This window comes from Colletotrichum truncatum, assembly GCF_014235925.2.
Source record: "Colletotrichum truncatum strain CMES1059 chromosome Unknown Contig_0007, whole genome shotgun sequence".
Taxonomy (NCBI): domain Eukaryota; kingdom Fungi; phylum Ascomycota; class Sordariomycetes; order Glomerellales; family Glomerellaceae; genus Colletotrichum; species Colletotrichum truncatum.
In genome coordinates this window covers 3,606,003-3,620,953 of record NW_027222404.1, presented here as the reverse complement: position 1 = coordinate 3,620,953, position 14,951 = coordinate 3,606,003, and the positions used below count along the sequence as shown (strand labels likewise).

Genomic DNA, 14,951 nt, shown 5'->3' with positions numbered 1-14,951 from the left:
CAATCATGCAGACATCGAATTGACTATTCATGTGGGTATCTCAGAAAACATTGGCAGAGTAGGCTCTACCTCAGGGCACATAACTGAGCGCGTTGACATTCGTCGCTCTACCCTGGCCATCATCATAACCCTCCGTCCCGTAATAGGGTAACTCAACTTGCTGCCCGGGGAAAAACTCCATTCCAGGCTGGATAGTGGATTGCTCCGGGATCCCGGACATGTTGATGAATTCAAACTCGGATCCCAGAGCCTTGGATTGGCCCTCAGATGACGGGTACGGAACCTGCGAAAGGAACCCAAAGTCAAAATCCGGAATCGCAGGATCACTGAATATCTCCAGCGGGTCGGGTACTTCCGGGGTCGTGCCCTGCGTCGTCATCGTCGAAGGGGAAGTATTTGTCGTCGCAAAAGACGAGTAGCCGCCGGATTCCGAGCCCGAGACGTCGCCCATGCTAGGTGACGGTCCTTCAGTGCCCCGTTCTTGATTTTCCAATTGCTGGTAGCCCTTGAAGAGCGTGAGTTGGAGGTTTCTCGCAATTTCAATAACCTTCTGCTTCATTCCCTCCTCGACGAAGCTCAGTTCGCGCTCGACTTCCTTCTCGAGTTGGCGACGAACGAGAGGCGGGAGTTCGCGGCGTAGGTAGTCCTCGTAGCCGCCGAGGGTTGTCTGCGCGTCTTCTGTGGTGTAATCTGGAAGTAGTTAGTGAATGAAGCTTGCCGTTTGGGGAAGAAGATCAGCTTACAAGGCGACGGTATCTCCCGTTCCCGAACGTCAGGAAACAGAATGCTGTAAACCTGTGCCCACTTCTCCGCTTCCGTGAGTTCTTTCACAGTCGTCTTCTTCCTTGATCGGAGCTTCTTTTCTTGGTCCTGCGTGATGCCATCCAAAATCTCCGGTTCGCGGACTTCACAGGGGTCAGGAGACCGAGCATGGGCTTGGAGATCCGCCTGTGTCTCGAATGGCTGAGAGCAGCGCGGGCAGGAGAACTTGGGAAGCGAGTGTTTGCGATAGATGTGCTCCCTGTAACGAGTAAGTACAGTTTCTACAGACTGGTGAGGGGAGTGTACTTACTTAATACGGTGGACGTGGTCCCATCCCGGACCACAGCACGGACGCATGTTCTTATACTTGCGTGGGTTGTGCTTAAAGAATGGGCAGGCCAATTTCGCGCCGCTGACTTTGTCTTCCTGGACCCTCGGCAGCTTGGCACGAGGCAGCTGGTTCCCATCCTCGTCCTCGTTACCTTCACCTTCCTGCTCCTTACTTTCGTCGTTCGATCTGTCGCGCTTCGCAGCCGACGAACCTGCTTTGCGGCTCTTTCGTTGTGGCTGGCGACTAGTATCAGGTTGTGGACCTCCCCGAGGTGCTGTTGTCCGAGCTGCCACAGTAAGCGGTACTGCTGACTGCAACATCGGAGGCTGCATGTAATCAGGGGCAACGGATCTCTCTGTTGGCAGTGCATACGATACCCCGGCAAAAGAATCCTCGACGTCATCGAATACAGCAAAATCAAGTGAAAGATCCACACTCTCCTCGTCATCCTCTTCCTCACACTCCTTCATGCTCTCAGTCCAGTCCTGAATGGCGGCAACTGGAGGTTCAGCCTTCCTATTCTTGTCTTTGTCAAAGGAAGAAACCTGGGCTTCGAGTTCTCTACTACCGCCCGGAGGTGGCGGTGGTGCAGCTTGTACAGGCACAAGAGCGGCTGGGGCAGCTGGTGCTGTTGGTGCTGGTGGTGCTTGCGGTGCTTGCGGTGCGTATAGATGACTAGGTTGTACCCCAGACTGGGAGCGTTGAGGTGTGTTCGGTGCATAGCCAGACTGATCTGATGACGGACGCCGGGAAAAACGCTGGGCCAAGTGTGAAGAGGGAGCGATCATGGGTGAGACGTCGTACAGGTCGACGCCTTCGGGCTCTTTGACTTTCCTCTTCTCCAGTAAGCCTCTTAGCCTGGACCGTTTTCCCTCCTGCTCTAGTTTCTCTGTGCCGTGCGAGGGAGATGCTCCTAGTAATGATCCGGTCTTCAAACTCTTCTTCTTCTTCGTTGCTTCCTCTCCCGTCGATGTACGGGAGGAACCAAAGGCATCGGCAGGAGGTACTACCGGTGGTGGAGGGGGAGCCAGCGGAGCCGTTTCCTTCTTGCTTCGCTTCATCCGAGCGAAAAGCGTAGACCGTGAAGAGCGTTCTGCCACTTCCACCGCCGGTGGAGGCCGGGGAGCGGCCATCATCCTCTTCGGAGGCGGCGGGACAGGTAGCTGCTTGATAGATGCTCTCCTGGATGGCGATGCTTCCGGGATAGGCATATCTTGTGGCTGATAAGTGCTTGCAACAGATACAGGTTCGGGTTTGATGTCTTGCAATCTCAGCGGTTTCTCATCTTCCTCCTTCACCTTCAACTTCAAGTCAAGCCAATCCATAAAGGAAGACATGACCCTGTCTACCATCATTCTCTGGACCGCCTTGGATGGGTCTTCGCGTCCGTTTGCATCCTCGTCGTCAGTGCTGGCAGAATTACTCTCGGCTTTCGAGGCCTGGTCTTTGGTTGTTGTCCCCTGGGCGTTGGCTGACGGTGACATCTGTCCTGTTTTCAAGTGGCCCCGACTTTGGGCACTGTGTGAGCTGTCGTCGGCATGTAATGATTTGACCGTAACTGGGGGTTCCGACCAAGCAGCATACTGGGCTGTCGCAACTTCATCGTCGTTTCCTAGCGCGAGGGCATTGGCTGCATCTTCGAAGCGGTCATCCGTGGCGGATGGCAATGCCTCTACCTTGGAGCGAGATACTTCATCACCGGATTGAGAACTTGCGCTGCCGTCATCACCTCCCAATTTGCGGTTGTTGTATTCGGATAGAGAGTCAGCAGCCGAAAGTGCCTGCACTTGTGATGCCTGCGTGGTTGACTCTTGGCTTTGATCATTGGCTTGACTTCCCTCTGAAGAGCCTTCCATGTCGCTCAACAGTCGACCTCCGCCAGCGACCTTCGGCAACGTGGTTTGGTCTCTTTCCTGATGCTTAGACTCTTGAGTCGCGTCCGCCTTTGGAGTCTCGAGGAGATTAGATCCATCTCTTACAAATCCAGGTTCGACATGCTCCACCACCGCATTCTCGGATGCGTTAAGGTCAGATTCTGATGGATCAATTGAATCATCGCGGGCACGGGGACGGCCATCGGCGCCGGACGAAGTCCTGTCGCCGGCAACGGGGACCTTGCCCTTCTCCGGCGGTGGGGGGCTCATAGTTGCTCCCTTATCCCAGATGAGGCCACGTCAAGAGCGGGGAAGATGTGAGAAAATGGGCCTTGTGACCGAGGAACGGTTGAATGTAGGATGTAACGAGACATGTGCTATTCACAAAACTGAGCGCCAGAATGCACATGCACAGGTGTAGCAGATGGAAGCCGATGGGGGGCCCCTGGGACTGGCGCCTTATGAGGGCGCGTTTTGAGCCACGGGAGTTTTGCGCGGCTGCGTAAAACTCGGGGGCGCACTGCGGCTGAGGACCCACTTGTCCGAATGCGGGTCTCCACTTAAATTTCACGCCGTTGGGGTCGGCCGTGCGCCGTAGGTTTGTGGATAGGCCGGCCGTTTTAGTGTAGGAAAGGATGATGAGAAGGGAGATTGTCCTTTTCATTTCCTCCATTTCTTGCTTTTAGGCTGATATGCAGTATTGGTGGTGTGGATATGCGTTCGGAGGGATTAATCACATTAATCTTGCAATGGATTGTGAACTAATGTAGGCTCGGGTATATCTAGGTCTTCAGCACCTCTACCTCTTCTTTCTACACGAAACTGCCTGAACCAATGTCCGTTGGTTATCAAGCAGATTTGAGTTTCACAGATCAGTCCATGTTAGTTTCTCGAAGCATTCTCGAGTCTTCAGATCAATATATTCGCCATCATGTCGAGTACCATCAGTAACGCGTCTTCATCGTCCGAGTCTGTTCCTAGGTAGCTACTACCTTGACCCTCCCATCATGACGGGCTCTCGTCAAGACTTAGCTGACGATGAAAAGAGGCCGCGTTTCCAGCAGTGTTGAGCAACGTCTGAGAATAAACATGTTTCTCGGTGATGAGGGTCTCCGGACATCACGGATAGGTTATCCAAGTATGCCGTATTTCGAGCCAACATCAAATCCTAAGCCCTCTTCACGGTTGGTGCAATACCTACGACATTGGGACTCTGATTGGGAAGTCGCTAAATCACACACTTGACGAGGAAGATAGCGTGCATTATGAAAAACAGTCAGAGAAAAGTGAGATGGCATGAGCATTGTGTAGTTATATAGAGTGGGTTTTATTGTGAGAAAGGCTAACATACGCGGGTTTCATCGGTTTACAGATGAAAGAGGAAATTTCTCAGAGGGTCCTGTGGGGGTCAACCTGGGTGATAGCGGGGCGTTTGTGGGGGAAATGTCCTCAAAGGGCGCCAGAATGGCAGCTGACAATGGGGCCATGAACTGACTTTGTGGGTGCTGAAGGGCGCCCTTTACAAGGCGTTTTTGACACCCTGCCGCGCTAAATCAGACGCCCTTTAAAAAGGTGGAAGGCGCCTCTTTCGCGTTCTCACCAAATGGGGAAGAAGGGGGGAGAAAAGAAATTTCGAGGGAAGTAACGACCACCGGTGGTTCGGGTGCTTGTTTCCTCAATACAAATTTCAATTGCCAATCGTGCCTTCCCCCCAAATGTTACGCAGCGGAGATACTCTATTCGACCAAGAAACGTGGCGGGCAGGAACACTGCACTAGCGGTATCGGTCCTTGCCTGGGGGGAAGGAGGACGGGGGGGGGGGGGTTCCTGACGTGCTTTACTCTCTCTAACATTCCTCCACCCTTACAACACCACTAACTGTTATCGCCAACTACCTAGCTTTAACTCCTCTTCATTTCGGGCTCGACATCCGATATCTACAGCATGCCAAGCCCCAACCATCAATGAGCTAAATACGTTGTAAATCAACTCCTCGACAACCCCCCAATCTCCATCCCCCGCAATCTACCCCAGCCTGGAAAGGTTCAACATCCTGCTGCAGCTGTCTCGAGCCCTTGGCCCTGCGAAAGAAGGAGGAGAAATCACTATATCCGGCTAGAATCTCCTTCAAGGTTATTCTGATAGAACCCCCCCGACGCCCAGAGATACATATCCAACCGAGCCAACCATCTGCGATTGCGGCCACACCATGGTATCTGGCGGACCTGCTGTTCCTGGTCATCTGGCGTTATCTACCTGCGAATCGCCCAAGATAACCCCCCCTAAACGCACCAAGACTCCAAGACCGACCACAGGATTTCATTCGGCAGGGCCCTGTCTCCCAAGATGCATTGCCTTTTAGCCTATGCCGCCAACGTTACAGGCATCGTCTGCAGAGATAAGAGAGTTGTTTCTTGGCTTTCTTGGGTAGCCACTGTCTGGCATATAAGACGACCACAGGCGCCGTTACCCCCACGACACAAATCACTAGGCTTCACCGACAGCAACGCGTATCCTCTGACACGACATGTTGATGTCGAAAGCCACGCACAAAAGGGTCATCTTTCAGAAGCAACACACCTCGCTCATACACTGGCAACTCCATTTAATGGCACTTGGAAATGTGGTAGGTGAAAAACACTCGTGGTATCTTAAACTGCTAACGAAATACTAGAGAGGAACATGTGTTCCCGCAGACACACCGCCAGGTAACGAGTGTCATGTATTACAATGTACATGGAAAGGCAAGATGCCATTCATGGACGTAAGTGCCGCACGAACACTGCATGAGCCAGTCGATTACTCCTTCTCATTATGAGATGATTTCTCCGTCTACCACACATGGTTAAGTACGCGCCTCCAGGCGGGCATGGCGGCGAGACGCGCACGGTAGGCATGGATCTCGTCCCAGTCAAGCTCACGTCGACCAGTGTCGACATCCATTTGGGAGGTTCGGAGCCAGCCAGTGCGCTTCCAGAAGAAACCACCGATCCAGAAAATGATCACAACAGGGAGGGCAAGGTACGACTTGAAGAAGCCTTCAGCGTCGTTTAACTTGTCAGTGCCAGGAGGGGCGATGGCAGTGTAAAACTGTTTATCAATGTCAGCGACTGCGTTTACGTTTTCTTTTTGTCATGGATAAAAACATACCTGTGCAGCAAGCACAATGAAGCAGAGGATGAGACCGATCCAGGAACCGACAACACCACCAATGGCCTTGAAGGGGATCTCATCGACAGTGTGTCCGTGATAAGCCCAAGCCTTGCGGAAGCGAATGTGTGCCAGGCAAATGGAGCCCCAAGTGAAAACAGCCGCAAGACCCGAAAGCGCCAGCAACCAGTCGAACACGACGGGACCGGAAGCACTGAGGTTGATGAAAGCCAAGGGGCCGAAAATGACAATAGCCAAGACCGACGGTAGGGGGCGGCCAGAGCGATCAATGTAGGTAAAGATCTTGGGCGCGTAACCCTGCTGAGCCAGGGCAGTGAGGGTACGCGATCCTCCGTACACGCCCGAGACACCGATTGACAGAACGGATACGAGAATAACAACATTCATGAAGTGGTCGAAGCCCTTGAGACCAGCATACTTGCCGACCAGTACGAAGGGCGAGGCCTTGACATCGGAGTAGGAAGACTCAGACAGCAACGAGGGGTCGTCAGAAGGAATCAGCAGACCGACGAAGAACAGACCCAAAATGTAGAAGAGGGTAATACGCCAGAACACCTGCTTAATAGCACCGGGCAGCGACTTGACAGGGTTCTTCGCCTCAGCGGCAGCGAGACCGACCAACTCAGTTCCGGAGAAGGAGAAGGCAGCGGTGACGAAGACGGAACAGAAACCCTTGAAGCCGTTGCGAAAAGCACCCGGGTCGTACCACAGCTTGGCGCCCTGGTACTCGCTGTAGCGGCCGCTGGAAGGACCTCCGCCAAGGACGAGGACGAAGCAAATGATCATGAAAACGATAGTCGCACCGAGCTTCAAGCACGAGGACCAAAACTCCTCTTCGGCGTATCCAATGGATCCAAAGATGTTGATGATGATGATGGCGACAAGGAATATGACAATCCAGACGGCGACACTGATAGTGTCATTCCAATATCCAACGACAAGACCGCATACTGTTAATTCGAGAGGAAGGACGATGGCCCACTGGAACACATAGTTCCAGCCCATAGCGAAACCCCAGGATGGATCGATAAACCGGGTCGAGTACGTGTAGAAACCACCAGAGACGGGATACATGACAGCGAGTTCACCAAGGGCATACACTGTTGCACGTCAGTGCTGCACTCGGCGGAGGAGGATACTTTCAGAGTACTTACCGACGTTGAACATCATGATACCGACGAGCAAGAAGTCGATGAAAAGAGCACCGGGACCCTGTACAGTGTATCAGAAGATGGCTCGTCAAGCGCTGTTGAAGTACGGATGGAGGAAACTTACACCCTTGCTCAGAGCACCACCAGAACCGACGAAGAAACCTGCACCAATGGAACCACCGATGGCGATCATGTGCAAGTGTCGCTTGCTCATGGAACGGTCAAGCTCGACAATGCCACGACCATATTCACGCTTCTTGAACGATTCCAAGTTCAAGCCGTTGCGGGTTGCCCAGCTCTCCTCGCTAATGTCTCCGCGGACAGCCTTTCCGCTGCCGCTCTCGTACCCAGGAAGGCTGCCAGTAGCCTTTTCATCGGCCTCGAGCACCTTGACGGGGGTGACCCCATCTTGAGCAGCCATGACGGTGAAGTGTTCTGAAGGCTGGTATTACTCAAGACTGTTGGGGGTTGGCAGACTCGATCGTCTGTCGCAAAAAAAAGAAAGATTACGGGAGTAGGACCCGAGAGGGATGAAAAGAGGAGAGAGAGGGATGCCAAACCACGTCAGACAAGATGGGACGGGGGATGCGAGGCCCTTTTGAAGGAAATCAGATCGAGAGAAAACAAGAGTGCAAGGACTCAGGGTTTGGGTCAAGGGCGGCAAGCGGATCACTTGTGCATGGCAGGCTGCATTCCGTTGGCGATGGAAAATTACACACCAGGAGGGAAGGCGAAGGACTGGGGCTGGCCCTGTGATGGACCTGACTATCCCTCCGTCTCTGTACCCCCTCCTCTCTCTCTCTTCTTTCTCATCGGGAGAGAGACGCAGATCCTGGCAGGGACGGGCTGTGTGGCAGGCCATCCTGGACAACGACCCCGTTACTTGTCGCATACTATTGTATGGTGGGATGGCGGCGATTTTGGCTTTTGGTTCGCGCCTCGAATACGTACCCTCATGGGCCTAGCGGCAACGAGCAAAAGCTACATCAGATCTTTTGCCTGGCACTTGGGCAAGCTGAGGCGAGGTTAGGCGGACAACTAACCATCCGACATGCATGGCACGCTAACGAGGGATCAAGGCGTGGATACAAAGAAGCCACTCTTGGCCGACGAAAGGGACAGACAGATACCGTCATCATGCACCCACGCACCATTCGCCGTCGCAACTCACAGCAAATGGAGGGCTGGACGACGCGACATATGGTCCGGGGGACAGGAGAAGAGGAGACGAGGGCCACAGGACCGGATTGGCAATCTGCTCTCCAGACTCGCTCCACCAGCAACGCCCCATCCGGGCGATTGAATATTTGGAGCGTGCAGATAGCGCCGGCGATGCTGGTTGGCCAATGTGCAAGGTGTCACTTGAAGCCGTTAGCAAATGGCCCCGAAAAAAGTGGTCGGCCCTCCCACCACCCACTGTCGCTGTCTCCTCAATGTTATCTGAGGATCCATTTGGCCTTCATCCCCTCAAACTCGATGGTGGGACTGAGGTGGAAGTGGAGAAGAGAGCACGAGTCTTTGGGTCCGGACTGGGGGGTGTTCAGGCAGCATGAGGGGAACGCTAGAGGGGGCCAGCCAGTGGTCCAGGTCCAAGACCTTGGAAACCTCTCCGAGGAGCTCCCCGCGGAGTGCGCTGAGATGGACCAAATGATCCACGTTTTTTTGCCTACCACGCGATATGGCTTGAGAAACTCGACGTTGAAGAGGCTCCCGGGAGAAAAATGTCGCAACCAAGCCACAAGCCATCCAAGCCGGCTTCCTGTCTTGGGTTGCAGCGGTCCCTCCAGACTCGGCACGGTATCTACGGACAATTGCTGCCATTCCTCGAATCGCCAAGCACCACTGAACTTCCTGGCTTAACCTGCTGCAGACAGGTGGCTAGTCCGGGTATGCATGTGTGGGTGGGCCGTGGCCGATCTTGGCCGCCCCAGGTTTCCCTCATCCTTGCATGACCCCCGACGTCGTGCAGGACAGCGGTACAGGGCCACCGCATAGCGCTCCTGACCTTTGGCTTTCACTGTCGCCTCCTCCTCGAGGCCCTGTGGCTTGCTAGCGACGCCAGCTATCATAGTCATGATTAACTCATCTATTATGATTTCGTCTGGCATGTTTCTCTGGACTTCTTAACTGACATTAGGGCAGCCAGCAAGACCTTCTTTCTTCCAGGTCAGATCGCTGCGACCCGGGTCATCTAGGCGTGTTGCGTTTTGTTTCGGAAACGAGTAACCTAGGACGGGACTTCTGCAATGTGCAAGGGAGTGTGGGAGATTGGGTTCCACCCCACAGGTGATATCTGTCAGTTACTGCACGGTATATACGACAGCGCCGCGTCGTCGCCGGTGTAGACCCTATCTCGAATACCGCACATTGTCGCCATCTGTGACCACCGATTACTGGTTCTTTTTTCATCAACGGTTCATCCGGGAGTGATCCTAGCAGGCCCTCGGATAGGGCGGCGTGGGATGATGGCGAGACAGTCAAGTCCTTCAGCGATAGCACCACGACTGATGCAAATCTTGCCATAACTACGACATCTGGTGATGTGTTAATGATAAAGAACATCGTACCCGGCGCGTTAGGTACCATGGGCAGTGCTTCGATCAGAAACTGGTTACCGGCTCCTCCCATTTGCCGACATGTTTCGAACTAGCAGTCAATGCGGTAAGTCAACAATTCAGCAATACACCAAGCCCGTATTATGTGGCAAAACCATAAGACGAGGTCGGCTGGGGATGCCTTCCCCTCGTTGTACAGCGCCTTCAACATGGCTGTCCCAATACCACCACCCTCTTCACCGTCACTGTAAAATGCTTTTGCCCTTGGCTAGCGCCAGCTGCTTAGGCACCGCCGGGGGCTAAAAAGGTTGGCATGCACAACCCAGTCAGTATTGCCTCATGGGAAGATTAGGTCCTTCCACTCGAGCTTCTAGCGCTATTCTATTGGTCCTTATGGCCAATCTCGTGCTTCCATTTCATTGCGTCTCGATTCGTCAATCTGAGGGGCGATCATGGCCTCTCTGAGACTCCAAAGAGTCGCATCCTCAAAAGTATATGTGAAGTCGTTCAGTCCTTATCTATTGTTCCGAGATCAAAGAGACGGAAACTCGAGACGAAATCCCTTATCTATGCGAGAGATGCAGCGGCCCTGGAGCACTGAACCATGCTCCATGAGGAGCCGACTTTGACCTTGGCTTCACCAGTGCCCACTGTTCCGAAGAACCCCTGAAAGGCTCTCCATATTTATTGGGGTGAACTCGGGGAAACTCCCAAGAGGGTATGTGCCAACGAGCAAGGACATGCTGCCCAAGGGAGGCATTCCGAGCGTGAGACCGCAAGCGGGGTTTCTACACCCAATCCGAGGCATTGAAATCGCACTATAGCCAGTGGGAGGGGGGACTTGGTATTCCTCACGCTACGCGGTGCACGACTCAGTCGCAATGGATCGTGCTGCTGATAGGGATTGATAGAAAGTAAAGGCGAAATGGGGCTCCTCTGGAGTTCCTGGCCAGCGCTGAGTTTGGCGCCGCTCCATCTCTCGAGCTATCGAAGTGCTGTACCTCTCTATGTGCCCTGTATGCCCACATGCTCTATATCTATGTATCGACTTACTCTGGTATCATTCAGCTCCCAATACAAAGGGCCCCATCTACCGCCAGGCACTCTACCGGCAGGCTTTCCCACATTCTGTAGTCACGCCTAAGAAGCCGGGGGCATGTGATGCCGGATGCAGCGCCAACTCAACCCCAACTGTTGCCCTAGCGGCAAACATTCATAACAATCCACATTTGCGGCGCGGCAGTCCGAGTAGCCCCGTATTCAAAATTGGCCCGGCAAGAAGGGACTGCTAGAAATGGCAATGAACTCCAGGATGCCTTCTTGGCTGTATCATCAAGAACACATACTTGTCCTCCTGCTTACTATTCGACCAATTCTTGGCCATTGAACTCGCCCAACAAATACGCGACACTAGGGCTTCTTGGATCGCAGCTTGACGGCGGGAGGGATCCCATCGCGGAAGTGGATATCGTGAGCGAAATATTACTTTCGCAGCCTCTGAACTCGCCAGAATTTGCGACCGACTCGCGATCAAAATAAAAAAAAAACCCCTCATTTGCCATGCGAACAAGAAAGCTCTCCACTTTGCAAATGCCACAATTCACGTTAGCGGCAGACAGATATAGGCAGAGCTACTGATACAGACACATGGAGCAGCCGCCCCCTTTCGCACGAACAGGTGTGGGCCGTGGGGAACAGCAGCAGCTTCTTGTTCGGCTCCTTTTTTTCTCAACAGGCCTCCAGACAAGTCCAATCCACGGCGGTGGATTAGCATTCTCTGGGGTAAAGGTCGAGAGGTCCTCATTCGTGCAAGAAATGAGTTTCTCGTACGTAATGACTGGCGTTAGGCGTTGGCCTCTGCTTTCCTCGGTTCTTATCTCCTCAAACAGTGGGACGACGACCTCCTGAGTGGGACGAGGGTCGTCTGCGTTCGGACTGTCCGAAGTTGGTCAGTCTCCCAGGTAGCGGAGTGACCCGCTGGAGTGTGTCTGTAATCTTATGTCGACCGCCCGCACCCTGGTCTCCATAATATTGATATCGGAAGTTGTTGATGGGGAGGGAGCTGTTGGGAGAGTCTGTGTGTTACTTCCTATCATGAACTGATCTACATCCGATATCAGGGACAATTCCGAAGACATTGGGGAAATGATGGGCTGAGAAGAAGAAGGAGGTTCAAATGGTGATGATGAAGCAGAAGGTGGTCGGCCCGCTTTAAGAGAGGTCCCGGTGCCACTTCATCAAGCCAGCAAACAAGTCGTGCTAAGACGTTGCTTTCGCGCAGCCAAATGAAGTTTCGTCGTCCTTTGAAGCCTCAACATCACCAGCTGAAAGGTAGGCAACTAAGAACAACCCAAGAGCTTGTTTGCGCCGAGAGCATCCATCCCGTCGCTCTTGCGTTCGTAGCTGACGGCAAGGCGAACGTGGCCCTGGACAATCACCTGCGCCCGCGCCCTGCCTTGTTGTCTCTTGGACGCTGGGCAAAGGATTGCCGCTCCCAGTCTGCCGAAGGCTTGGGAACGTATTCGAGCGCCCAAGCTGCTATGGCCAAGCGATGAGGGCGCTGATAAGGCGTCATCTAGGGCGCAGGAAACGCTTTCAACGTCGTCTTCAGGGCTGAACGCCCGCAACCAGTGCGGGAGGCCTTGCAGCAGGATAGCTTGGCTTGATCCCTTTCTCCTAGCTCCCGGACAGGCCTCGATGCGACGGCGGCTTCTTATCTCTGGATGCGCGTCCGCATACCAGGCTCAGTCAGTGGTTGCTTTCGAAGCCCTGCAAGGACGAGTTTGCAGGCGTGGCTGCAAGGTTAGTCAGCCTGGTAAGAAGCTCTCTCACTGCCAAAGGAACCAGCCAGATGAAAGCCGATCAATTGACGGCGACAACGGCACCTGTGCCGCTGCCACACATTAGTGCTGCAATGGCACCCGTCGCACGTTTCTCTAGCTACCGTTGCATGAGCGGCCTCCGACTGCGTGAGCCCAGAAACAGTCGTAAGCCTTTGGGTGCCGCCATCTCGGTAATGTGCCAATGACATTTCACTACTTCGCCACGCAAGGCATTTCCCTCGTTCGGTACGCATCAAGCCACTTTACCCTTGAACTGAACACTGGGCTGCTTGCCGATTACCCGATCGGGTAAGATTTTCCTTATTCTACCATGAGGATTACGAGTCCTCCAAACAGCCTGATGATATTTCAAGACGTCTTCCGCCCCGACCGGGGGGTTAATAGATATATCCAAGTGACGTCCATTTTACCAACCCCGGGATCCCGCGCATCGTCTTTTTTCAGTTTGACACAATTATCAATCGAATCCATTTTACCCCGCGAATCCACGTTTCTTAAAAGATCTCCAGAAAGAGACTCCATCAGATTACTTGATTGAAACGTCTCGCCATCAACTTATTACGTACGGACGTGTGGCACCACCCGTTCCTAAAATTCTCCACCGAAATAGGCAAAAAATTGGCGCTGCCCCGGGGGACCCTCTCTCTCTCTCTCTATCTCCCTCTCCATTTCCCCCGCGATCTGACTGAACCGAAGCTGGCCGCGCCGGGTCACCCGCGGTAATCGAGCAAGGTCTTTTTTTTTTTCACCACACGAAACCCAAAAAAGAAATGGAGCCGTCAAAGGCAAACGAGACGTCGGCGTCCAAGATCCCGGACTTTAATCAGAGGTACTCGCAGCGGCAAACTGTGCCTATTGCGGGGGAACACCACGACGATATACCACCGCCCCCTTATGAGCCGTCCGGGTATACCCCCTCGGCATCCGGACCCGCTCCCACCGTCGTCACCCCCCCGCCTTCTACTTTTCCGTCCGCAGACAGCGCGAGGAGCTCGACTAGTTCTGTGAGGGACGAGGATGCGGGGTTCCTGGGGAATGATCGGACGACGCAGCAGCAGACAAGGGAAGGGGGTAGTGGTGGTGGTGGTGGTGGTGGTGGTGGTGGGGAGGGGGGATACAGGAGGACGGCCCCGATGAGCATCGCCAGCAAGGACGACGACGACGACAGCAAGTGGGCGCATACCAAGGACCAGCCGGGGTTTTTATGCAGTGATACCGGCGGGTGCATTTATTCGTCCAGGGACGGGTGTTGTTGGTCCGACCGCGGAGGCTGCATTTTCTCTGACACGGATGGATGTTGTTGGTCTGCACACGGCGGCTGTTGCTGTTCTGATCACGGGGGGTGTTGCTTTGCGAGTAATGACGCGTGTTGTTGTAGCGGATATGCGCCGAGGCATGCTCATGGTCTACGGTGAGGTGAGGTTGTCGGAGGGGGGAGCGTATGTATTCTTTTGATACCAATTGTTTGATACCTTTGGCTAGTAACACGGGTAGAGATGGCGTTTCTGGTAGGTTTTGATAGTACAAGTGTTTATGGCTATAGAATATCGGCCGTTGTTAGCCGCGATGCCTTTCTCTCATACGCGTTCGGTTTGTTTCTGGTGACGGTAAATAGTGTATGTCTGACCATTGCCGTAGGCTGCATGAGTATAAGGAGCGGAATGGACGCCGTTAGGAATGGTCTCTTCCCCCGGAGGCAGAACTAGTTTGGTCTGACGCATGAATGATATTGCGTCTTGTGTATTCCGGCAGTCTGTGAAGGCTCTTTTTAGATGCTACTATATGTTTTGAAGTAATTACTTTGTAAAAGCGAGATGAGATGTAGATTGGAGCACTCGCTCGTCGTAAACGCCCGAGTAACGCGTGCGCTACATTGGGAGATATTCCCGTTTACGGTCTGAGTAATTCCGATGGATTCTGTTTTGGAAACGGGACTTCGCTTGGCCGTTGAGTAGTAGGTACTGCCGGGTATGATTCTAATGTGTTCAGCATGAAGGCCGGGCGGAACAGGTAGTTGTTAGAAGCAGGCACCTCAGTTCTGTCTCGCCTGAGTCTAGATACAATTTCCTCATACTGCGAGGACCTTCTGCATTGGCATCGTCTTTTCAGTGTGTTATATGTCTTTCGGGATATCATTCCCCGTCTAGGTGGATGGATGAATGGTGCTTGTGCTTGCCGTCGGGGTTCATTGCCATATGTCTTCAGGCATCAACTTGAGCAGCAGACTCCTTCATCGGGCAGCAGTTGGGGACATACAGCGCGTT

The 14,951-nt window shown here is 53.5% G+C and overlaps 3 protein-coding genes across 3 annotated transcripts; 1 reads left to right on the top strand and 2 right to left on the bottom strand.

The window, feature by feature from the left end:
- Positions 1 to 70: 70 nt before the first annotated feature.
- CTRU02_211407 (uncharacterized protein) lies at positions 71 to 1,563 on the bottom strand (the record flags this gene model as incomplete). Its single annotated transcript, XM_036720429.2, has 3 exons — positions 71 to 690; positions 744 to 1,021; positions 1,073 to 1,563. The coding sequence occupies 3 exons, from the start codon at positions 1,561 to 1,563 to the stop codon at positions 71 to 73; spliced, it is 1,389 nt and encodes a 462-aa protein (XP_036588172.2).
- A 4,236-nt stretch (positions 1,564 to 5,799) lies between these two features.
- On the bottom strand, positions 5,800 to 7,710 carry CTRU02_211405 (amino-acid permease inda1; the record flags this gene model as incomplete). Its single annotated transcript, XM_036720427.1, has 4 exons — positions 5,800 to 6,057; positions 6,118 to 7,238; positions 7,293 to 7,350; positions 7,414 to 7,710. 4 exons carry the CDS (start codon positions 7,708 to 7,710, stop codon positions 5,800 to 5,802), a joined length of 1,734 nt encoding a protein of 577 aa, XP_036588171.1.
- A 5,747-nt stretch (positions 7,711 to 13,457) lies between these two features.
- Positions 13,458 to 14,102, top strand: CTRU02_211406 (uncharacterized protein; the record flags this gene model as incomplete). The annotated part of the gene is made up of 2 exons (XM_070205625.1): positions 13,458 to 13,706; positions 13,797 to 14,102. 2 exons carry the CDS (start codon positions 13,458 to 13,460, stop codon positions 14,100 to 14,102), a joined length of 555 nt encoding a protein of 184 aa, XP_070060868.1.
- Between the last annotated feature and the right edge of the window lie 849 nt (positions 14,103 to 14,951).